Genomic DNA, 25320 nt, shown 5'->3' on the forward strand with positions numbered 1-25320 from the left:
AAATAAAATCTTTAAAAAAAAAAAGACTTCTTTTAAAATCAAAGGTGGTACTGTGGAGTTGAAAGCTTAAATACAGGGTCTGTCACTTGATGAGCTGTGAGACCTCAGGCAAATTATCTAACTTGTTTCCCTTTTTTTTTTTTAAGAAGTGACTTCTATTTATTTATTTATTTATTTCCCCCAAAGCCCTAGTAGATAGTTGTATGTCACAGTTGCACATCCTTCTAGTTGCTGTATGTGGGACGCAGCCTCAGCATGGCCAGAGAAGCGGTGCGTTGGTGAGCGCCCAGGATCTGAGCCCAGGCCGCCAGAGACAGAGCGCGCGCACTTAACCGCTAAGCCACGGGCCGGCCCATAACTTGTTTCCTAATTCGTTCCAAGAGACTTAATGACCACCTTAGGGTTAATCCTGAGAATTAAATGAAATAGAAGTCCCAGTCCCTGCCACACAAGAAATACCCAATAAAACTTGGTTTCCCATTACTATCTATCAAACAAAAAACTCACACTGCAAAACTAACGAACGAAACGCTGCGTCATAACGTGAATGCACACCAAGTTCCCGGGCCTGCCTTCTGAACCTCAAAGTGCGCAACCCTTGGAACCTAAACGAAAAGGAATGACTCAAATGTAAAAAGGAAGTTGCGGGGCCTGCATAGCTGCCGAGCCATGCTGCGCGCAGAGTTGCCTGGTTACCCTCCTGGGAACTCGAAGAAGTCTGCTCAGCCTGCGGACCCAGGCCCGCCGGCTCTCCCCACACGCGGGGGCCATCCCCAGCAAAGGACCTCCACCCGCGACTCTGCCCGTCTTGAAGCAGCTGCGCAGTGGAGTCAAATGTCCCTTAGCCGCCGCCGTAGGCCGCGACGCCCATCAGTGCGTTCCTATTGGCTGGCCAGGCTTGGCGCCAAAGCGCGGAGGGGAGGTGAGGATCAGGAGCTGTGGGACCGGGAAAGATAGGAGCCGAGAGCGGCGGCAGAGAGCCCGGGGACCGTTTGTCGTGAGAGTGGGCGGCTCACAAGGCCGCGGGACCGGGGCGCGTCTGCCATGTTCTGCGAAAAGGCCATGGAGCTGGTCCGCGAGCTGCATCGCACACCCGAAGGGCAGCTGCCCGCCTTCAACGTGAGGGGGGCAGGGGCAGACAAAGATGGGCGTGCTGGCTGGCGGGGCCTGGAAGCCCCGGGGGCGGGACCGGGGGGCGGGGCGGCTTCCCGCGGTTCTTCCTTGCGCCTTACCCGGAGGGTTTAGTTTCTCGTGGTGTAAGCTCAAAAGTCGGGGACAGAAGTTTTGGAACGTGGCAAGACAAAGTATAGGAGGAAAAAGAAAGCACTAATGTTTATGTCACCCGGCGATATTGTGAATTTCCTCCTATGTCTCCTTTAGTGTTCTCCGGTGTGCAGCTCTGCTGCTGTTCCTTTGTTGCACCAAGCATTGATTAGTCGTTGCCTGTGCTCTAGCATTTGTCGTGCACTCGGGCAGCAAAGGGTGGTGATTGAAAGCTAGGCCTGTGGAGCCAGGCTGGGATTCTGGCTCCATCGTGTGGCTTTGGGCGAGTTACTCAAGCTTTGTGTGCTGTTTTCGTCTCTGCAGAAATGGGGCCCATGGGAATAGTACCCAACTCCTGGTGTGCTGAGGGCTGATGAGTTGGTGTATGTCAGGCTTTCTGAACAACGCTTGACACCCAGGAAGGGCTAAGTCAGTGCTTGCTATTAATTTTCTTTCTGCCACTGCTGCTGCTACTACTACTGCTCTTATGATTATTCTTATTTCCCTGTTACTGCTACCCCAGTCAGGGTGCTGAGCGCTTGACCTACGTTATCTCTCTTTTTTTCTTTTTTTTAATTGAAGTAACATTGATTTATAACATTATGTAAGTTTCAGGTGCACCTCGTTATATTTCCATTTCTGTATGGAGTACATCATGGTCACCACCCAAAGACTAATTATCATACATCACTGTAACCTATATTATCTCTTGTTCTCATGGTAACCCTTTGAAGTCTAAACCATCTTTTATTTTCCATTTTTTTCCAGCTATCTGTTGGAAGCTTGGGGAGATTAAGTGACACAGCCAGTAAGAAGTAAAGCTCAGATTTAAACCCTGGCAGTTTGGCTCCAGAGCCTGAACTCTAGGTTCTATACTTGACTACGTCCCCCATCATAGGGCAGCCACAGTGTGGATGCCAGGGCACATTCTGCCGGGAGTGGGGCACGAAAACAGGTAATAGAATGTAATGTGATAGGTGATGCCGAAGAGGTGTAGAAAAGGAGCACAAAGGAGAAATGCCAGTGTGAGCTAGGGTACAGGAGGGGGCGTTTGAGCCATGCCTAGAAGGATGAGGTCACCACTCTGAGAAGGGAGTGAGGCGTCCCAGCCAAGTGCAGAGACGGGGAATCACATAGCAAAGGGTGACTGAAAGACAGGGTGTGTGCAGGGACTACAGAGGTGGGTTCCAGGCCTGGGAGAGTTTGGTATTCACTCATAAGGCATTTGGAAGCTGGCAGAGGATTTTAGACAGGGGAGTGAGAGGGTAATTTTTTTTGTTTTGAGGATAACTATAGCAGCAGCAATATGGGGAATGGATTGGAGAGAAGAAAGAATGGAGGCAGGGAGATCGTGAGTGGGTGGTTAAAATAGACCAGATGATAGATGTGTATGGTCCAAACTGTGTCTGGTCAGTGGGCCCTGAAATCGGTGTCTGGCCTGTATAGGCTTGAGACAAACAAGACTTCTAACTATTAGAACAGGAGTGGAGATGGGGTGAGTAATCAGTGAGGAGGAGGAATCGGGATTTTGGGAGGCTTCTCTCTCAGGTAGCTGAGTAAACCACATTGGAGTTGAGGAGGAAGAGTGTTTGGGGGAGGGTGAGTTTTGTTTTGAACATTAAAGGGCACCTAGTCTGACAATTAGGTCATTTTACAGATGAGAAAACTGAGCCAACAGAAATTATGGATCAAGTTAAGGTACTTGTCTGAACTTGCAGCATATTGGAGGAAGAGCCTCAACTTGAACACAGGTTTCCTAGATTCTAGTCTGTTGTTCTTTCAACTTCAGGACAGTTACCTCATTTAAAAAGTCAGGAGACAACAGTGGGAGTTTAGTAGAGATGCTGGAATGCAGAGGTATGTAGGCTGTAAAATATGGCTCCACGCTGGGGTCCGGACAACTAGGCACTTTGGAGTTCATGGTGCACATGAGGAAACAAGCCCAGAGAGGCAGAGACTTCTCCAACAGGTGCTGGCTGAGGTGGCCTTGGAACCGGCTCTTAAGACTCTTAGTCCAGCTGGCCTTCTCACTCAAATTTTAAGATAAGTGTTGGTTTACCGCTTTTGGGGAGCCAGGGATGGAACTTAGAAGTTGTAAAATCACTCCTTTTTCTAGATCTTAGTGTGGTGGGGCACCTTTTGTTGCATTCACCTTGCACTGATAAACCCACCTGCCAGTAGGTGATGCAGCAGGCCTGCAGGGTCTGGCCCCTCTGCGACACAGCTGAGCAGGGGCAGAGAGAGAACTGATTTGATTGATCTGAAGGCTAATAGGCCCAGGACACACACAGGCTCTCAAGAATCATTCCTCCCAGGGGGATGATAGTCAGTGGGTTTTGAGCAGAGACTCTGGTTCATTCCAGAATCCCTCATGGCTAGATGCTGTGTTCAGCAAACTGAAATGATTATCCACTTACTATATGCAGAACTGGTAATAGTTTAAGTGAGTTTTTAGGAGAATTATCTTGGGCTCCCAGAGGCTCAGAGCTGGAGGTAGGGGCACAAAATGGATGCAATTCCTACTATAGGTTAAAAAAAAAAGTCTAAATCTGAAAGTTTGTGTATATTTTTGCAAAATTATTTCACACTTGTCCTTTGTATACCTGCAGATTTATTAATTGTACAACAGTTTCAACTATTCCTTAAAATAATATTTGTTCATAAAAGGAATATTTAACTGAATTCTAATAAATCAGACTTTTCCATGATCTCTTTTTAACCAGCTGATGAAAGTGAAGGTAGAAGTCATGCTTACATTTTTCATCAGGAATTATATCTTTTCTTATATTTGAGCAGGTTTAAGTAGTTGATTTTGTAATTGGACCAGTAGTGCCAAAGCATTTTTGCTAATGCATATATTTTGACCCTAAAACTAGAATAGGAAAAGTCGATGGGTCGCTTGGCTTTGGATTGTTGACAAACCTATCGTGTAACATTTATGAATTTCAGAATTCTAATGTTTTTATCCTTCCAAGGGAAAATTTTTTGAAAATTTGTCCCAAGGTGAATAGTAGAAAAACTCTTTTGGCCTTTCTATTCTAGCAGTAAAAGCAAAGCACTGTTCCTTTTTTTTTTTATAATCTTTTAAGACTATTTTTCAGTAAATAATAAATTATTTACATACTTTTGTCATAGCTTAGTGCTTCTGTAGGACTATTGATTTTTTTGTCATCAGTTTTATTGAGGGATAATTTATATACAACAAAATACACATTTTAAAAGATTTCTGAGTGTTTTTATTTTATTTATTTTATTGTTAATATTTTTTTTTGCTGAGGAAGATTGGCGCTGAGCTAACATCTGTGCCCATCCTCCTCTATTTTGTACGTGGGACACCGCCACAGCATGGCTCGATGAGCGGTGTGTAGGATCCGAGCACATCCAGGATCTGAACCTGCGAACCCCCAGCCAGCAAAGTAGAGCGCACAAACTTCACCACTACACCACCAGACCAGCCCCAGATTTTTCAGTTTTGACAAATGTATACATCCTTATAACCAGCACCCCAATCAAGATTTCTGTCACCCCAAGGGTTCCTTTTTCTGCTTTGTAGCTCCCTCTGACCTGCAGCCTTAGGCAACCAGGGATTTACTTTCTATGAATACAGATTATATTTGTCTTTTTTACGTATTTTTGGATTTAGTGTGCCAAGAGTTGTGAACTTTCTGTCAAGGGCCAGATAGGATCATGCAGTGTGTACTCCTATGTGTCTGACTTCTTTTGCTCAGTATAGTGTATTCGAGATTATCCTAATCAGTATGTTGATTATGTATATTGTGTATGTTGTCAGTAATTCATTCCTTTTTATTGTTTTTTTTTCTATTTTTTATTGTAGTAAAATACATAACATAAAATTTGCCATTTTAACCATTTTTAAGTGTACACTTCAGTCACATTAATTACATTCACATTGTTATGTAACCATCACCTCTATTTCCAAAACTTTTTCATTACCCTAAACAGAAACTCTGTAAGCATTTATTTATTTATTTTAATTTTTTTTTTTTTTTTTAATCCCCCAAAGCCCCAGTAGATGTCATAGATGCACATCCTTCTAGCTGCTGTACATGGGACATGGCCTCGGCATGGCCGGAGAAGCGGTGCATCGGTGCACGCCCGGGATCCGAACCCGGGATCCGAACCCGGGATGCCAGCAGCGGAGCGTGTGCACTTAACTGCTAAGCCACGGGGTCGGCCCACTCTGTAACCATTTAGCAGTAACTCCCCATTCCCCTCTTCCCCCAGCCCCTGGTAACCTCTAATCTACTTTCTGTCTCTATGAATTGGCCTATTCTAGATATTACAGATAAGTAGAATGATACAATATTTGTCCTTTGTGTCTGGCTTATTTCACTTAGCATAATGTTTTCAAGGTTCATCCATGTCGATGCATGTGTCATTACTTCATTCCTTTTTATGGCCAAATAATATTCCATTGAATGGATATACCAATATGGTTTATTGATTCATCAATTGATGGACATTTGGGTTGTTCTCACTTTTTGTTTATTACGAACAGTGCTGCTCTGAATATTTGTGTGCACGTTTTATTTTGTAATTTTATTGAGCTCATAATAGTTTATAACATTGTGAAATTTCAGTTGTACGTTATTATTTGTCAGGCACCATATATATGTGCTCCTTTACCCCTTATGCCCGTGCCCCAACACCCTTCCCGTCTGGTGTCCACCAATCTGTTCTCTGTACCTATGTGTGTGTTTGTTGTTGTTGGGTTTTCTTTTCCTATTTTCCACATGTGAGTGAAATCATACAGTATTTGTTTCTCCATCTGACTTATTTTGCTTAGCATAATACCCTTAAGGTCCATCTCTGTTGTCCCAAGTAGCAAGATTTCATCGTTTTTATGGCTGAGTAGTATCCCGTTGTATATATACATACCGCATCTTCTTTATCCATTTGTCTGTCACCGGGCACTTAGGTTGTTTCCAGGTCGTGGCTACCGTGAATAATGCTGCAATAAACGTAGGGGTGCATATATCTTTTCAAATTAGTGTTTTCATGTTCTTTGGATAAATACCCAAAAGTGGAACAGCTGGATCATATGGTAGTTCTATTTTTAATTTTGGGGGGAATCACTATACTGTTTTCCACAGTGGCTGCACCAGTTTACATTCCCACCAGCAGTGTATGAGGGTTCCCTTTTCTCCACATCCTCTCCAATACTTGTTATTTCTTGTCTTTTTAATAATAGCCATTTTCATGGACGTGAGGTGATATCTCCTTGTGGTTTCGATTTGCATTTCTGTAATAATTAGTGATATTGAACATCTTTTCATGTGCCTGTTGGCCATCTGTATGTCTTCTTTGGAAAAATGTGTGTTCAGATCCTCTGCCCTTTTTTTTCTTTTTTTTCTGGTGAGGAAGATTGGCCCTGAGCTAACATCCCTTGCCAATCTTCCTCTTTTTGCTGAGGAAAATAGCCCTGAGCCAACATCTGTGCCCATCTTCCTCTGTTTTGTATATGGTGCACCACCACCATATACATGGCTTGATGTATATGTACACCATACAAGCATGGCTTGATGAGTGCGTAGGTCTGTGCCCAGGATTCGAACCTGCGAACCCCGGGCCACGGAAGCAGAGCACGTGCACTGAACCGCTACGCCACCGGGCTGGCCCAATATGGTATTTCTATGTTTAACTTTTTGACGAACCATCAGACTGTTTTCCACAGACTGTACCATTTTACGTTCCTACTTGCAATGTATGAGGGTTCCAATTTCTCCCCATCCTCGCCAACGCTTATTATTGTAACCATTCTAGTAGGTGTTTTTGCTTTTTGATGAGATGTGTAAATCAAAGATAAGCATAGTATAGATAGAATATTGCTACAGACTTGGTGGAGGAATTCACGAATGTGTATCAATGTTACTTTATATTGTTCTAGGAGGATGGACTCAGGCAAGTTCTGGAGGAGATGAAAACTTTATATGAACAAAACCAGTCTGATGTGTAAGTTTTGATAAGATTGATGTTTTAAAACAATATAAGAAATAAGATATTGAAATCAGATAATCTTACATCAGTTTTTAGATGTGATTTTTTAAATTCTCTGTGAGCCTAATCATACTCTAGCTATACAAATCATCACAGGACTAGAGAGATTTGTGTTGATCACTGCTGTATCTTTGGGAATTCAAATAGTGCTTGGCATATGGTGGATGCTCAATAAATATTTGTTGTTTGACTGATATGACTTGAAAGAAATTAGGGTAGACCTAAAAGAGATTAGACACGAGCAAATAAAAACCCTAACAAAATGAAATGTAGTTTCCATTGCTTATTTTCATTGATAGATGCCTCAAGGTGTTAAAGGGAGAATGGGCAGTGTAAATTTAGCAGGAGCAGCAGTGGTTTCCTATAGCTGGAGTGGAGTTTGCTGAGAACCAGCGTTCCAAAAGCTGCAGCTTGGTAGGTGGGAGGGCTCTGGATTTACAGAATCTTTAGGGCTAAGGATGGTAGTTGGCACAGTGGAGAATTTGGGCTGTAGGACAGACTTCATAGGTTCCTATGATCTGTGAAGAGTAGGACCCAAAAGAGTACCAACTACTGGATGAAAGGTTAGGTCTTCAGATCTCAACCACCTCTTTTAAGTGGTGCTTAAGGATCAACATAGAAAACTCTTCACAGATAGAATGAGGAGCTGAACTGTAGCAGGTCTACAGTAAATGTAAAGTCCTGAACTCAAGTTCCCAGGCAATTCATTCATTCAACAAACATGTACTAAATGACTGTGTGCCGATAAGTGGCTCTGGTATTCCAAGTATAAGCCACATAGTCAAGATTTCTGCCCCTCTGGCCCTCACAGTCCAGTGTGGAAGACAGATGTGAAATACAGATGCACCAAACTGGGATAGAAGCTATGAAGGAAAGCAACAGAGTGCTAGGAGAGAGAAGAGTGACCTGAAGGTATAATTAGATTGAGGAAACAGGGAGGTTCTATCCAAGAAGAGACATTTCAGCTGAGTCCTGAAGGAGAAGCAGGTTTTCATGAGGCAGTAATTGTGGGCAGAGAGCCTTCTAGGCAGGGGTACAGCGTATGCATAGGCTGTGAGTCATGAAAGAGGGCAGCATGCTCAGGAGACTGAGCCTTAAAGAAGGCCAGCAGAGCCGAAGCTGAATGAGCAGGCAAAGGGTGATACCAGGTGAGACTTCTAAGCATATAGGGCAGGTGGTGGCACATTTGTGTTTTAAAAGATTACCCTGGTTGCTGAGTGGACCATGGATGGAGGGGCTGAGAGGAGAGGGAGGCATCCTGTTATCCAGGAGGTGACAGGAGAGGTGGCTCGGACTACGTAAAAAGTGAACAGGTTCAAGACGTATTTTGGAGGTGGCCTAACAGGCTTGGGTCCAGTAAGGAAATGATTTTCCTGTCTAATCTGTATTTGTACTATTTGCACATTCATCATCCAGAATTCTGTGCCCTGTTCTCCTAGTTTCTTTTTGGGGGAGACAGTCACTATTACCAGTTTCTGGTTAAAAATTATTTATCAAGAAATCTGTTTCTTTTTAATTACTCATGTGTAAATATGAATTATTTTTAATATTTTGTTATAATCCAGAGTACACTGTAAACATTGTGGAGAATAAATCTGATTTTCATAGAGTGGCAGAAGTGTGTAGAACCGGTCCAGAAGACGTGAGAGGACAGGACATGTGTTGTGCCTCTGTTTCAGGGCCTGTAGCAGGCACTGCATGAAGACATCCTTGTATTCATCTCGTTCCTTTTAAAACTCCAAAGTAGATTTTTATTCATTCTGTACATCTGGTTTTGTTTTGTTTTTCCCAATTTTATTCTTAATGTGGTAAAATACATATAACATAAAATTTGCCATCTTAACCATTTTTCAGTCTACAGTTGAGTAGTATTAAATGCATTCATAATGTTGTGCAATTATCACCACCATCTATCTTCATATCTCTTCCTCTTATAATACTGAGTCTAGACCTATTAAACAATTGTATATCTGGTTTTAAAATGTGATACTTGTCTAATATCTAAGAAGATGTACATTTTATAGGGTAAAACCAAAGTTTTCTCCCCCTTTGTGTGAAGAACACAGAGTACAGTCCATGCACATAGTTGAAGATCAACAAATATTTGTTGGATGAGTGAAGGACCATTTTGACTCCATTTTAACTCATTTTACTATAACAAGGATTTGGAAGTACCACCCAAAGAGGAGTACTGCACAGAACAGAAACATAGTGTAAGACCATAATCTTATGAACCATGATGTTAGGTTTGTATCTTAACCCTAGCATGATAAAGGAATTCTAGAAAGTGAGTAAACACGGTGTTTGTCTTTTGGAAATAATGGAGATTATCAGTGTGCAAAAATGCGAAGTATCAGATGGTTAAATGAAATGCTGATGGTATGATCTTAGGCAAATTATTTAGCTTTTGGCTTTTTTATCTTTTAACATAGTAATAAAAGCTCTGATGTGGAGGCAGGTACTATTTGCTTAGGTTAACTGCTAATCATAAATAGATTAAAACAAGCATGCAAGTCAGTTGTTGGCTTTGAAAATCTTACTTATACTGAAATATAGATATTTGTTCTTTTCCTCTTTAAATGTTCTTACCAGGAATGAAGCGAAGTCAGGTGGACGAGGTGCTTTGATATCAACCATCAAATTGCGACACTGTTGTTTGTTGAGAAATCGCCGCTGCGCTGCCGCGTACCTGTAAGCTCAGGCTCTGCTCAGGGTGGCAGGGGACAGTGGAGGGTTCTCTGTGCGGTTTCCTAATTAGCCACTGCAAATGAGTAACGGAATTGCTTAGATCTGCTTTTCCTTTAAAGGCATTCTAAATTCTTCTCTTTTTTCTATTTAAAATGTTTTTATTCTGAAAAATTTCAGTATTCATAAAACTAGGGAGAATAATATAACAAATCCCCACGGATATATAGGTTTAACAGTTTTTAACGTTTTGCCGTGTTTGCTTCATCTTGCTTTATTTGTCTCTGCTAAACTATTCTAGAGCATCATGGCATTTTACCGCTGAATACTTTAGTATGCCTCTCTAAGAAAAGTACCTTTTGGACCTTTTCTCACGTGACCTTGTACCATTCTCCCTAGAGAAGTGAAGAGGCCTTCCCAGCATCTTTCTGTTTCACATTCATGTTTTCCCCAAGATCTTCTTACAGTTCGTTTGTTTGCCTCAGGAGCCAAATAAAGTCCATATATTACATTGAGGTTGTTGTAAGTCTTGAGTCTCGCCTGATCAAAACAACTTCTGACATCCCTGTTGTTATGCCATCTGATACCTTCTTAATGTCCTAGGTATGACCGATTGCTTCGCATTAGAGCACTCAGGTGGGAATGTGGCAGTGTCTTGCCAAATGCTTTACGATTTCACATGTCTGCTGAAGAAGTAAGTTAGCACTTTGTTCAAGTTTATGAATTTGGAAAATATGGAGGTTCTGGCATTGTTCTGTAATAGTATTTATGGTATTTCGTTTTTTGTTTTTTACATCTGGTTTTCAGCAGTTTTTGCCTGTATTTATTTAGTATATACTGTGATGAGAATGGTAGGAGTAATTCTAAATGCAGTGCTATATGGAAAATTTTGTTATTACTTAACAAAATAAAGGGTCCCCTTATAAGTTACTTATTAGTGATCCATTAGTAGGATTAAAAAACTGGCCTTATTATTTGGGGGTTTTCCATAAAATGTGTGTGTGTGTGTGTGTATAATATTTTTAGTGTATTCACAGAGTTGTGCATCCATTACCAGCATCTTATTCCAGAACATTTTCATCACCCCCCAAATAAACCCTGTAACCATTACCAGTTACTCCATATTCTCTCCCCTCTTCCCAGCTCCTGGAAATCACTATTCTACTTCCTCCATAGATTTGCCTATTACGGCTTTTTCATATAAGTGAATCATGCAATATGTGGCCTTTTGTGTCTTGCACTTAGCATGTTTTCATGGCTTATCCATGTGGTAACATGTGTCAGAACTTCATTATGATTTATGGCTGAATAATATTCCATTGTACGGATGTACATATCTTAGCCATTCCTCAGTTGATGGACATTTGAGTGTTTTTCTAAGCAATGTTTTATAGTTTTCAGAAAAACTGTCAATGCAGAGTTTGAAGAGATTATAATTCTGAAACGGTGTGTTTTTCACGGTTCTGTTTCTGGTGGAATGTTCCTTAGGTCTGTGATTAAGTACGCTGGGATGTAAGTTCTGCACGAACAGAGGTTTTTGTTCACTTTGTTAAATGATCCATCCTAAGTACCCAGATCAATGCCTGGTTCATAGCAGGCAATCAGTAATATTCGTCGTTTAAATGAATTAATGGTCACAGTAATAATCCGTATGGGGATGTGTGCTACTTCTGAAAGGATGAATATACAATTTCTGCAAGTTTGTTTTCTTACAACTTTGTCAAATGACCATCTTTATATTTGCAGATGGAGTGGTTCAATCATTATAAAAAATCCCTTGCTACTTACATGAGGTCACTGGGAGGAGACGAAGGTTTGGACATTACACAGGATATGAAACCTCCGAAAAGCCTATATATAGAAGTAAGTATACTTTTTTAAAATGGATTTTTTTAATTTTTTTTTTTTTTGTGAGGAAGATCGGCCCTGAGCTAACATCCGTGCCAATCCTCCTCTTTTTGCTGAGGAAGACCGTCCCTGAGCTAACATCCATCGCCAATCCTCCTCCTCTTTTTTTCCCCAAAGCCCCAGCAGATAGTCGTATGTCATAGCTGCACATCCTTCTAGTTGCTGTATGTGAGACGTGGCCTCAGCATGGCCCGAGAAGCGGTGTGTCGGTGCGCGCCCAGGATCTGAACCCGGGCCACCAGTAGCAGAGCACGGGCACTTAACCGCTAAGCCACGGGGCCGGCCCTAAAATGGATTTTTAACATGTAGGTTGTGCTGACTTTGGTCTAAGAAGAGGAGGGTATATGACTATATATTAGTTCATGTTAAAAATAAAAAGAGGGGCCGGCCCTGTGGTGCAGCGGTTAAATGTGCGTGCTCCACTGCTGGTGGCCTGGGTTCGGATCCCAGGCACGCGCTGACACACTGCTTGTCAGATCATGCTGTGGCGGCGTCCCACGTAAAATGGAGGAAGATCGGCATGGATGTTTGTTAGCTCACGGCCAGTCTTCCTCAGGAAAAAGAGGATGATTGGCATGGATGTTAGCTCAGGGCTGATCTTCCTCACAAATAAATAAATAAAAATAAATAAAAGGAAACATAAACCCAAAACAAAAATGTTACCTCTGGGAGAATGGTGGGAATAGAGTAAAACAGCTAAATCTTTTTAATGTGCCTGTTTTAACAGTTTTAACTTTGGAACCATGTAAATATTTTATATATTATTAAAACAAAATTAAATCAAAGTGGAAAAGCAACGCACAAATTTTGAAAGCAAAAAGAAACAAATGAGAGGGAAATGGGCACAGATGTTAGCCCAAGGCCAGTCTTCCTCAGCAAAAAGAGGAGGATTGGCAAAAGATGTTAGCTGAGGGCTGATCTTCCTCACCAAAAAAAAAAGTAATTTAAAAAAAATATAAACAAATGAACCTGTGTTTCAAGTTGGTGGATTAGTCAAACAGCAATTATTTTAAATTAGTTTAAAGCACATAAAGTGATTGTACATCCCTAGTGAGTATGTTCTAAGGATGAAAAGAATTACAAAGAAATCCTAACCTGTTTTTAGTAATTATATTATTAGTAATATTGTTACTGTTATTTTGTAACAATTTATACATTGATGGATAGAGCAAAAAAGTAATGGCACTAGGAACTAAGATATTCAAAATAAAAGAAAAGGATTCAAATATTAAAATGAAAAAGTTAAGTGAAAAAATCCTATATTTCCAAACTCGAGTTGGAAATATCAGCATGGACTCATGTTAAATCATCTCTTTTTCTAAAAAAGTATTTCTTAGCTCTGTCCGCTGAAAAAGCGTAGAAACAACAACCAACCCAGTAGCCATGAGCATCCAAATTCTGGAGTCTAAATGCCATTTTCCACTAAAGGAAATGAGGACTCCTTGGGAAAAAGAAAGGCTGATTCTAGGTGTTAGCCAGGTCTTAGATAACAAGTATGGAGGACAGCACAAGGAGTGCTGACAGGACTTGGGAACCGATTTGAAGGAGCTCTCAGTGGCCAAAGAAGGGGCAGTTGGAGCATCAAAATGATTAACTGCAGTGAACTGAATCACATCAATTACGTTAGAAGCATGAAGGCATAACGACACCAAACACCATCAGTAATAACAACAATTAAAAAAATAAAACCCCTTTAGGTCCCCTTGGAGAAGATGAGGGAGGCAGCTCATTTTGAGAAGTGGTAAATAAAAGAATGGAATCAAATATCCATCTGCCTTTGCTGTACAAAACTCTATCTCAGGGTAGCCAATTTGTTTACAAGGGAAATCTGTTTCTTATAGAAGAAGAATTCCAGCGAATAAAAGCAGCAGGATTAAAAGAACTAGATTAATGCCATTTTGTAGCCCTAATGCATGCAGGCAAATAGCTAATAAAACCAGTAGATGAAAAGTTAATGGACACTTTAATAATGGATGGATATGGATAGGTATGGATGACACCTGGACCCCCTGATCAGTCTTAATATCCAGAAAGGGACAACCAGACATTTTGTGTTTCGTGATGTCTTGCAGCAGGAAGTACATAACACCATTTGCCAGAAAATCAAACCTGATCTGATCCATCCCCTAGACCTAACTTCCAGTTTATAGGAAATTCAGGGACTGAGGAACATGTTAAATGACCCCACAGGAATCCACAACAAAATCTAGTTTGTGGGAAACTACCCAACAAACTCCCCAGTTTCTTTAAGAATAAATTGCCAAGGGGAAGGGGTAAAAGGGGAGAGAACCCTGTAGATGAAAAGAGATTTGGAGACGTATCAGAAACATGTAATGTGTAGCTCTTATTGAACTCTGATTTGAACATGGCAACTTTAAAAAAATTCATGAGGGGCCAGCCTGGTAGCGCAAGTGGTTAAGTGTGCACACTCTGCTCCAGCAGCCTGGGGTTCGCTGGTTCGGATCTCGGGCGCGCACCGATGCACTGCTTGTTAAGCCGTGCTGTGGCGGTGTCCCATATAAAGTGGAGGAAGATGGGCATATGATGTTAGCTCAGGGCCAGTCTTCCTCAGCAAAAAGAGGAGGATTGGCAGATGTTAGCGCAGGGCCGATCTTCCTCACAAAAAAAAAAAACATGAGGGGCCAGCCCGGCGTCGTAGTGGTTAAGTTCGCCCCCTCCACTTTGGTGGCCCAGGGTTCGCGGGTTCGGATCCTGGGCACAGACTGATGCACCGCTTGTCCAGCCGTGCTGTGGCAGCGTCCTATATAAAGTAGAGGAAGATGGGCACAGATGTTAGCCACGGGCCAGTCTTCCTCAGCAAAAAGAGGAGGATTGGCAATAGATGTTAGCTCAGGGCTAATCTTCCTCATGCACACACAAAAAAGTAAAATAATAAAAAAATTCATGAGACAAATGGAGAAATTTGGACACAGTGGATATTTCATGATATTAAAAAATTATTAATAAGATGTGATAATGGTATTGAGATTATGTTTTTTAAAAAGAATCTTATTTTGTAGAAATAGATAGTAAAATATTTATAGATGAAATGAAATGATATCTAGGGTTTGCTTGAAAATAATCCAGAAGTGTGTAAGGCAACAAGATTGACCAAATGTTGATAATTGTTGAAGCCAGTTGATGGGACATGGAGTTGCTTTATATTAATCTTTTTACTTTTGAATAGGTTTGAGATTTTCCATAATAAAAGTCTATTTAAAGAAGCAAAAAGGTGGTAGTGGTGGTGGGGATTTTTCTAAAATAGTATTTCTCAAACTAAGTTAAAATACCTTTGGGAGTCATGATAAGATTCGGTGGAATCACAGGACATCATGAAATTATCTAGGAAAAGTAGAAGACTGGAACTCGCTGCTGGAGTTGGCTGACTAATACTAATGCTGGTGCTCAGGAGAATACAACTCCAGTCCTGAGTTCTCAGAGGAGATGAAGAACATCCTCCTGGTTTCCTGTGGCAGCACGTAGAGCTGCAGCCAGATCTGTGACCTTCTCTCTAGGGACACCTTTCAACAGTCTTTCTTTGCAGTTGCAGAAGTGCTTACCAAAAGGCTGTCTTACCCCTCCTGCCTTCCAACTAAGAACCTCTCCTGATTCTCACAACATGAGTCTGCACCTGCTCTTTCCTGGTGTACTGCTCAGTGTTCCTGGGAAAGAGTCTGATATCAAAGGAGATTGGAAGAATCTCTTTAAAACAGAAATTCTGTAGACTTACCCATGTCTTCTCCTCAGATGTTGATATTTATGGGAGGGATCTATAAGAGGCAGGTTGGGGTAGATCTAAAACATTCTCTTCTTTGTAGATATATGTTTCAACTGCTTGGTTTTCAGATTTGCAGAGGGGAAAGAATCCAGTGATATTGTCTCCTGTTAGCAGCCCCCTGAGTTTCCTTGCTGTTATTGCTGACATACACAGACATTTGTAAATTTTGCCATTCTTCTTCCTCCTCATCAAAACAGGACAGCTGGAACCACTAGAATACCACAGGAAGGAGTACTAGGCCTAGGGACACAGAGAAGAAACAAACAAACAGAATGCCTAGTACTTCTACTATATGGGTATTTATATAATCCCCATTTACTTTATGGTCACTACATATTAAATAATTTAGATAAAACATCAGTTTTTCATTTCAGGTGCGGTGTCTAAAAGACTATGGAGAATTTGAAGTTGATGATGGTACTTCAGTCCTATTAAAAAAAAATAGCCAGGTATTTCTTGTCTTAAGATACTTTAAGAGTCTTGAATGATGGAAATGTTGGAATCAGCAGAAAAATAAATATGACCTTGTAATGATCATTTATATTGTAGGCATTATGTTTAGTATGACACTGTGTTTTGTCCTTTTCATCCCAAACACCGTCCTGTGGCTGAATTTCTTAAGCTTTATGGCTGACCTTCCCACCTGGTGTGCTGAGATAGTGATTCTCCAGCCTGGAGCACCTGGTGGGGCTGGGGCAGGCAGAAGCCAGCCGAGCCCCTCCTCCATCTGCTCCCTTGCTAGACAGTTGTCATTTTCTGTGTGGACCATGCAGAAGCCTTCCTCCTGAGATGCCTTTAACTTTGTCTCAATAGTGCCCTACCCTCAATTATAAAAATGGAAAACAATTTTACAAAAATATAATCTATAGCTGATATTAAGGGGCTTCTAAAATGTCTGACCACATCTAAAATCAGTTTTCTATAGACTCTATGGTGTAGACCACCTGGATCCTGTAAGACATTCATAGGGAGACATATTCTTCCCATCCCTGCTTTCGTACTTGTCAGCATGGCAAGCATGTTTCTCTGTGTCCAGAAATCAGAACCTCCTCATTAGTAGATGTTGGAATGACTGTTACATGAACAACTCCATATGTTTTTTTCCTTTTTTACATCTTACGTTCTGAGGCGTTTTAAAGATTCAGTTAACAAGTTAGACAGCAGTGCTTGACCCGTGTGTCCTTGTGACTGGTTTGGAGGAATTTGGTCAGGGGTCTCGAATGAGGCCTTGGAGTTTCTGAGGAGGGACCTTCAGGTGCCCAGTGCCCTGACGTTACATCTTGCTCCCTGAAGACTTTGGATGATGTCTCTGGCTAAGTCATTTTCTAAGGTTATTTGCTCTGTCCTTTCTAACGGACTGTTTGTAGTTTTCACCCCAGTATGTCTGTCTTGTCTTGGAGATTTCTTTGGTCACCTGTGAGCTTAGAAAGTCGTCCTGCCTTGCTTCCTGCACCTCCACACTCCAGAGTTTAGTAAATGTTCACTTCTGCTTTAAGCCCGTGTGTTTTGAGAGGGAATCAGATGAGGCCTTTCGGCCTCAGAACAAGAGCGGTGAGGACAGGTGTTAGCTGGGTCCTAGCGTCTTCACAAAGCCTTGTGAAGAGCACCCATGTCACAGCTTACAAAGATTTTTCATCCTTGAGAAATACAGGAGAAAAGTTGCCGCTGTTGTTATTAGAAGAATAAATGTTCAGACTCAAATCCTGGAGAAGATTTAATGGAGAAGACTCTCCTTTCATTTGTCTCCCTAATGAACTGTTGTACCACTTGTAATCCAGTGCCCCAGAATCTCACCTACCTGGATGTTCTGTGCATAAATTAAAAAATGCAAACACTAAGGAAAATACCTACTAGAATTCAGAAGTCTTTAGTTAAATTTAACCTAAGCAAACTATGAATTTGTTTATAAAACTAAGAATTCAGTACAGCTCTAAGTGGCATTAATTTCAGTTGATTAAAACAGCAAATATAATTAAGTTTAGCTTTTAATGACTTAGCTGTTGGAGTTTGAAATAATCAGTTGCTACTTTTTAATGGTGCAAAGTGTAATTTAAAATTCTTTTCCATCATTTCTCCTCCTCTCCCCCGACTCCTTTCCCCATAGCACTTTTTACCCAGGTGGAAATGTGAGCAGCTGATCAGACAAGGTGTTCTGGAGCATGTCCTGTCCTGACTTCACCCTGGGGCGCTGCCAGGCTTCCCTGGGGTGCAAGGTGGAACCCAGCCATGGAAACGTCTACACGTGCCTCTCCACCCTCCTCTGTCCCCACCCCTCTTTGGCTATAAAAGTTGCGTCCTTTAAGATAGTCAGGAGTACTTGGCTGAGGAGTGGGGTTTGTTTTTCTGTTGTACAGGATTCCTCCTCCTCTTTGTAATAAGCTGTACCTATAATCATAACACTCCGACAGTCACTACAACATGCAGTTTTTTTAATGAAAATGAACTTTTATTACATTTGGATCTCTTTTAAACAATGAGAGTTTCACGGGGCTGTTGTGTTGTTTCTGCTAGTGTGTGTTGTGCAAGCCAGGGAGCTGAATTTGTGGAATACGTGTTTCCAAGTCACTTGCGCGGGTGGAGATGATGGTCCCTAAAAACTTTCAGTATATTTAACGTTTAACAACGTACTAATTTGTCATCTGGCTGTTTGGGAAGGAAGATAGGAAGGACACAATGGGTTTTGCCCATTTCCAATAATGGCGGCTGGTCTGGCTCGTGCCTGCCTGCGAGCTTGTGGGGTGAGCACCAGTATCACCACTTTGGAAAGAGAAATAGAAATTGGGGCTAGAAAAGGAACTTTGTGCAGTTTTCCCCCAGGCTTACATTGACCGAAAAGTCACATAAAGAGTTGGTCGGCCAGGTGGAGGGCAGTTTCTTTGTCCGATGAGCTGTGAGTGGTGTAGGAGCTGGAGAGGCACCAAGTGGTGTTGCCTGGTGGTCAGTGGCCTTTGCCCACCAGTCCCTCCATGACCAGCCCAGTGATCTGAAAGAGGCATTCAAATGTAAGAGTCCAGATAAGCCTGGTACCGGGCGCACACTGCATGTGCAGTTTCATTTTTATAGAGGGGACTGTTTCTGGCCAAAATTATATTCAAGAAATCAGGTTATAGAAACCTTTACCTAGCATGTGGATCTGTATGTTTTCATAATAGACCTACTTAGGTCAGTCGGCTGCCCTTCGCAGATTATTTTCATTATTAAAAATAATTTCTCCCCATAGTTTTCATAGTCGGATCAGGTTTTCATCTGAATCTTTGGTGATAAACAATAAGGAAAATTTCCTGAGTGGATGGGATGGGTGAGGTTGGTATTTGACTGTGGGTCTGTAGTCACTTCCTTCCCTCGTATTCCACTCCCGGAGCATGTGGAACCACGCACACAGCGAGCCCCAGGTCCCCGCGTCAGCTAGGAGGATAGACAGCCGAGAGGACGTGGCTCTGTTGCCAGCCCAGCATCATTCCCCAACTTCGATTATACGAGGTACTTTTGTGTTTAATTCCCCAGATAAAATAAGTATGTTCTTTATTTGAAATGAATGTATACTAGTTGAATTTAAAATTTTGGAGGTTTTATTGATTTATATTGACTGGCTCTGTATTTAGAATTGTGGCTAGAATTTTAAACAAATAGCATTTTTTCTTATTATGAAGGTAATATATGTGCAGTTAAGAAAAATACAGTGTAGAAAATGAAAGTAAGTTCTCCTTCACTTACTAAATACCATCATCCAGTGTGCTCACTATTAGCTGGTTATGTACATAAAGTACAATCCCATTTCTTTTTAAGTGGTTTCCCAATTATTTTCTAGTTTTTGTTGTAATGTGAATGAAATCTTTTTTCTATTATATTTTCTAATTGGCTTCGGTTAATACATGTAAGAAAGCTGCAAATTAAGATGATGTGGCCAAATTCTAATATTTATATAAACATTTCTTTTTCACATTGATTTTGCTGTCTAGAACTTTCAGAAAAGTGTTGACTGCTGCTGGTAATAGCTGGCAGCTTATCTTTTTCCTGACTTGATTGGAATGCCGCCATCTTTCTCAACCTTTCTATCCCATACTTCTCCAGGAAAAATACCAAAACTTGTGGCCTCCCTCAGTGCAACTTGAAGCCTCAAAATAAATTCAATATTATAATTAAAAATAAACAGTGATATTAACAAATATGATTTTTCCAAGTGAGCTTTTGGAACTTGAGTGATGATCATGTGGTTTCTTACTTAGCCCCCCAGTGGAATGGATTATTTAAAGAGAATTGTGTTGTTGACCTCTCTTGCCTTCCCTGGGCTACACTCTTCTTGGCCAAGTGTGTCAACCTTTCAGTGAACTGCAAGGTTTGATTTGCTGTTTATTGGGGAATTTTGCAACTGTGAGTGATCTTGGTTTATAGAGTTTTAGAAGAGGGGAGTGTGTGCACCCACGGGTGTGTGTGTGTCTGCTTTGTCAGTGTTGTCAGTTATCTATTCTATGAAACAAACCACCCAAAACATGGTGGCTTTAAACCACCCCATTTTATTATCTCTCATGATTCTGTGGGTTGACTGGGCTCAGCTGGGTGGTTCTGCAGGTCTTGATGGAGTGTCTGATGCGGTTGCATTCAGATGCTGGCTGGCTGGCTCAGCCTCCCTCTCTCTGTGTGGGGTCTCCACGTGGTCCCTCTAGCAGGCTGGCTACACTTCTCGCCCGGCAGCTCAGGACTCCCACAGTGGTGAGAGGGTGGAAGTAGGCACTGCTGGTTTTCTGAAAGGCTAGGCCTGGTACTGGACTAGCATCACTTCTCTGCACCCCTCAGTGAGCCCAATCACAGGCTGCCCAGATTCAGCAAAGGGACCGTGTGAACCACAGGAAGGCGGGAATACTGAGCGGCCCCCACAGCCAGTATGGTGTCAGTGTTCTGGCGTCTAAAGTGAGTTGGTTGCCTGTTTTGAACAGAAATGTAACCTTTTACATAGCTTTAATACCTACAGAACCATCTGGGTCTATGTTGTTCTTTGATAAGTCTTTTTATTGTCTTCTTTAGTTTTTGGTCAAGTTGTTTACTTTTTCTTTAGTAAATTTTAGTTATTATGTTTTTCTAAATCTATTTTAATCTATATTTTGAAGTGTATTAGAAACTTTTTTTCTTTTCTCTATTAGGTCATTAGGTCTATTAGGTATCTGTTTTCTCTTTTTTGTCTTAGTCATGTAACTTTTTAAAAAATATGTGTAATGATTATTAATCTTTTAGGATGTAGAGGAGGGAGATGCAAATTTTAGATGATTTATTTCTTGATTTTCACAATTGATAGTATTTAGGATGAGTTGAATTTATTATTCTATTTTGTAACTTTATAAAAAATATATTCACATGGTAGAAAATATATATGTATAATAAGGTGTACAACAAAAACTCTTGCTTCCTCCTCTGTCCTTATCCATCCTGTTCCCATACTCATAGCTAACCACTTTTATTCATTTCATGAGTACGTTTTGAGTGTTTTTGTATAAATAAAAGAAAATATGAATATAAATTCTTGTTTCCCTCTTCCATAAAAGATACCATACTATAAAATGTTTGTGGTATTCACTGTATGGCTGTGTTATGCTCTGAATTGTGTTCCCCCTAAATTCATGTGTTGAAGCTGTAACCAGTACCTCAGAATGTGACTGTATTTGGAGAAAGGGCCTTCAAAGATGTCATTAAGATAAAATGAGGTCCTAATCCAGTATGACTGACATCTTTATAAGAAGAGGAAATTGGGACATCCTGGCTGTGAGACTTGATCACGTGAACACAGCGATAAGACGGCCATCTGCAAGCCAAGGAGGGAGGCCTCAGAAAAAAACAACCTTGCTGACAGCTTGACCCTGGAGTTCCAGCCTCCAGAACTGAGAGAAAATAAATTTCTGTTGTTTACACCACCCAGTCTGTGATCTTTTGTTATGTCAACCCTAGCAAGCTAATACAGGTTGTTAAATACTTTTTCTTAAAAATCTATTTCCCTATTGATGGACAATTGAATTGTTTCCAGCTTTTTGCTATTACAAATAAAGCTAACATGAGTGACCCTGTGCGTATATCATTTCATACATATACAGCTTCATCTATAGGATAATTATCATTTCGATGGTTCTTGCCAAAATATATAGGAATTATAATTGTACTACCACCAGAAATGAATGAGAGGGCCGGCCCCGTGGCTTAGTGGTTAAGTGCGCGTGCTCCGCTGCTGGTGGCCTGGGTTTGGATCCCGGGCGCGCACTGACGCACCGCTTCTCCGGCCATGCTGAGGCTGCGTCCCACATACAGCAACTAGAAGGCTGTGCAACTATGACATACAACTATCTACTGGGGCTTTGGGGGGGGGGTAAAAATGAATGAGAATACCTATGCCCCTCCCCACCCCAACAATCCTTGCTGTTTCCAGTTTCTGGCTATTACAAAAAAATATGCCAGGAATGTTTGTGTACAAGACTATTATGGATGTATATGTAATTTGGGGCAAATAACTAGAAGTAAAATGGCTGGGTCATACTATAGTTGTATGTTTAACTTTTTTTTTTTTGGTGAGGAAGATCAACCCCAGCTAACATCTGTTGCCAATCCTCCTCTTTTTGCTGAGGAAGATTGGCCCTGGGCTAACATCCGTGTCCATCTTCCTCTACTTCATATGGGACGCCGCCACAGCATGGCTTTACAAGCAGTGCGTTGGTGCGCTCCCGGGATCTGAACCTGTGAACCCCAGGCCTCCGAAGGAGCGCGAGCACTTAACTGCTGCACCACCAGGCTGGCCCCATATGTTTAACTTTTTTTTTTTTTTTTTAAAGATTTTATTTATTTTATTTTTTCCCCCCAAAGCCCCAGTGGATAGTTGTGTGTCGTAGCTGCACATCCTTCCAGTTGCTGCATGTGGGACTCGGCCTCAGGATGAACGGAGAAGTGGCGCCTCGATGCGCACCCGGGATCCGAACCCGGGCCGCCAGCATCGCAGCGCGCGCACCCAACCACCAAGCCACAGGGCCGGCCCTGTTTAACTTTTAAGAAACTACCAAACTGTCTTCCAAGGTGGCTGTGCCTTTTGTATTCAGACCAGCAATGTATGAGTCCCAGTTCTTCCATGTCCTCACTAACACTTGTTATGGCTAGTCTGTTTAATTTTAGCCATTCGACTAGGTGTGCAGTGCTACCTCATTGAGGTTTTTTTTTTTTTACTTTTTCTCCCCCAAGCCCCAGTAGGTAGTTGTATGTCATAGTTGCACATCCCTCTAGTTGCTGTACGTGGGACACAGCCTCAGCATGGCCGGAGAAGCGGTGTGTCGGTGCGCGCCCGGGATCCGAACCCGGGCCACCAGTAGCGGAGCGTGAGTGCTTAACCACTAAGCTACGGGGTTGGCCCCCTCATTGAGGTTTTGATTTACATTTCCCTGTTAATAATGTTGAGTATCTTTACATATGATTATTTGGAATCTATATATCTTCTTTTGTGAATTTTCCAAATCTTTGTCCTTTTTTATTTTTATTTAACTGGGTGGTTTTCTTATTGAGTTTTGATGTTTTTTTCCTATATTCTGGATACAAGTCCTTGATGAGATACACGCCCTGCAAAGATTATCTTCCAGGTTGTAGCTTGTCTATTCATTTTCTTAACAGTATCTTTTGAAAAGCAGACTTTAATTTTTGATAAAGTCCAATTTATTCATTTGTTCTTTGATGCTTTTGGAGTCATATTCAAGAAATCTTTGCCCAGCCCAAGGTCACAAAAATTTTTTCTTCATCTAGAAGTTTTATAGTTTTAGATTCTACACTTAGGTCTAGGATCCATTTTGAGTTAATTTTTGTATATGGTGGAAGATACGGATTCAAAGTCACTTTTGGGGGGAGGGGCCTGCATATGGATATCTTTTTTTTTTTTTTATAATTTTTATTTATTGATTGATTTTTCCCCCAAAGCCCAAGTAGATAGTTGTATGTCATAGCTGCACATCCTTCTAGTTGCTGCATGTGGGATGCGGCCTCAGCATGGCCGGAGAAGTGGTGCGTCGGTGCACGCCCGGGATCTGAACCCGGGCGGCCAGCAGCAGAGCTGGTGCACTTAACCACTAAGCCACGGGGCCAGCCCTGGATATCTAACTGTTCCAGTGCCACTTGTTGAAAAGGCTGTGTTTTCTCCACTGTATGACCTTTGTCAAAAATTAGTTAAGTGTATGTGTGAGGGTTTATTTCAGGACTCTGTTCCATTGATCTATTTTTCTACCCTGATGCTAATAGCGTACTATTTGTAGGTAATGTATGTAACTTTTTAGAAATTTTTTAAATATTATTGAGGTCATAATAGTTCATAACATTGTGAAGTTTCAGTTGTACGTTATTTGTCAGTCACCATATACATGTGCCCCTTTACCCCTTATGCCCACCCCCCAACCCCTTTCCTCTCTGGTGACCACTAATCTGTTCTCTTTGTCCATGTATTTGTTTATCTTCCACATGTGGGTGAAATCATACAGTGTTTGTCTTTCTCTGTCTGGCTTATTTCACTTAAACATAATGCCCTCAAGGTTGTCACAAATGGGATGATTTTGTCTTATTTATGGCTGAGTAGTATTCCATTTTGTGTGTGTGTGTGTGTGTGTGTGTGTGTGTGTATATATATACACCACATCTTTATCCATTCATCAGTCGATGGGCACTTGGGTTGCTTCCACATCTTGCCTATTGTGAATAATGCTGCAATGAACATAGGGGTGCATAAGTCTCTCTGAATTGTTGATGTCAAATTCTTTGGATAAATACCAAGTAGTAGGATAGCTGGGTTGTATGATATTTGTATTTTGAAAAATCTCCATACTGTTTTCCATAGAGGCTGAGCCAGTCTGCATTCCCACCAGTAGTGTGAGGGTTCCCTTTTCTCCACATCCTCTCCAACACTTGTTATTTTTTGTCTTGGTAATTGTAGCCATTCTGATGGGTGAAAGGTGATATCTCATAGTAGTTTTGATTTGCATTTCCCTGATGATTAGTGATGTTGAACATCTTTTCATGTGCCTGTTGGCCATCTGTATATCTTCTTTCGAAAATGCCTGTTCATATCCTTTGCCTGTTTTTTGATTGGGTTCTTTTTTTTGTTGTTGAGTTGTATGAGTTCTTTATATATTATGGAGATTAACCCCTTGTCAAATATATGATTTGCGAATATTTTCTCCCAGCTGGTGAGTTGTCTTTTTGTTTTGTTCATGGTTTCCTTTGCCTTGCAGAACCTCATTAGTCTGATGTAGTCCCACTTGTTTATTTTTTCTTTTGTTTCCCTTGCCCGAGTAGACATGGTATTCAAAAAGTTCCTTCTAAGACAGATGTCAAAGAGCGTACTGCCTATTTTTCTTCTAGGAGTTTTATGGATTTACATCTTACCTTCAAGTCTTTAATCCATTTTGAGTTAATTTTTGTGTATGGTGAAAGATAATGGTCTATTTTCATTCTTTTGCATGTTGCTGTCCAGTTTTCCCAGCCCATTTATTGAAGAGAGTTTCCTTTCTCCATTGTATGTTCTTAGCTCCTTTGTCGAAGATTAGCTGTCTGTAGATGTGTGGGTTTATTTATGGGCTTTCAATTCTGTTCCATTAATCTGTGTATCTGTTTTTGTACCAGTAACATGGTGTTTTGATTACTATACCTTTGTGGTATATTTTTTT

General features: G+C 41.2%; 1 protein-coding gene across 2 annotated transcripts; it reads left to right on the forward strand.

Moving 5' to 3' along the window:
* The first annotated feature begins 940 nt into the window (after positions 1 to 940).
* GINS1 (GINS complex subunit 1) lies at positions 941 to 21700 on the forward strand. 2 transcript variants are annotated; one of them, XM_004441926.3, is made up of 7 exons: positions 945 to 1119; positions 7172 to 7236; positions 9874 to 9972; positions 10570 to 10660; positions 11713 to 11829; positions 16027 to 16101; positions 17757 to 21700. In XM_004441926.3, the coding sequence occupies exons 1-7, from the start codon at positions 1045 to 1047 to the stop codon at positions 17823 to 17825; spliced, it is 591 nt and encodes a 196-aa protein (XP_004441983.1). In that variant the 5' UTR covers positions 945 to 1044; the 3' UTR covers positions 17826 to 21700. The 2 variants fall into 2 exon arrangements, with proteins under 2 accessions (XP_087301853.1, XP_004441983.1); XM_087445727.1 differs by lacking the exons at positions 7172 to 7236; positions 9874 to 9972; positions 10570 to 10660 and having other exon boundaries at positions 941 to 1119.
* Positions 21701 to 25320: the final 3620 nt, after the last annotated feature.

Source organism: Ceratotherium simum, chromosome 21 (genome assembly GCF_057802395.1).
Source record: "Ceratotherium simum simum isolate JZ-2026a chromosome 21, ASM5780239v1, whole genome shotgun sequence".
NCBI lineage: Eukaryota > Metazoa > Chordata > Mammalia > Perissodactyla > Rhinocerotidae > Ceratotherium > Ceratotherium simum.

What these genes read in the sequence shown, in the direction of transcription:
- GINS1 (XM_004441926.3), top strand. Translation starts at nt 1,045, where the DNA reads ATGTTCTGCGAAAAGGCCATGGAGCTGGTCCGCGAGCTGCATCGCACA. An exon ending in CGCTGCGCTGCCGCGTACCT is followed by an intron (nt 9,973 to 10,569) that starts GTAAGCTCAGGC and finishes TTAATGTCCTAG; the next exon opens with GTATGACCGATTGCTTCGCA. An exon ending in TTCACATGTCTGCTGAAGAA is followed by an intron (nt 10,661 to 11,712) that starts GTAAGTTAGCAC and finishes TTATATTTGCAG; the next exon opens with ATGGAGTGGTTCAATCATTA.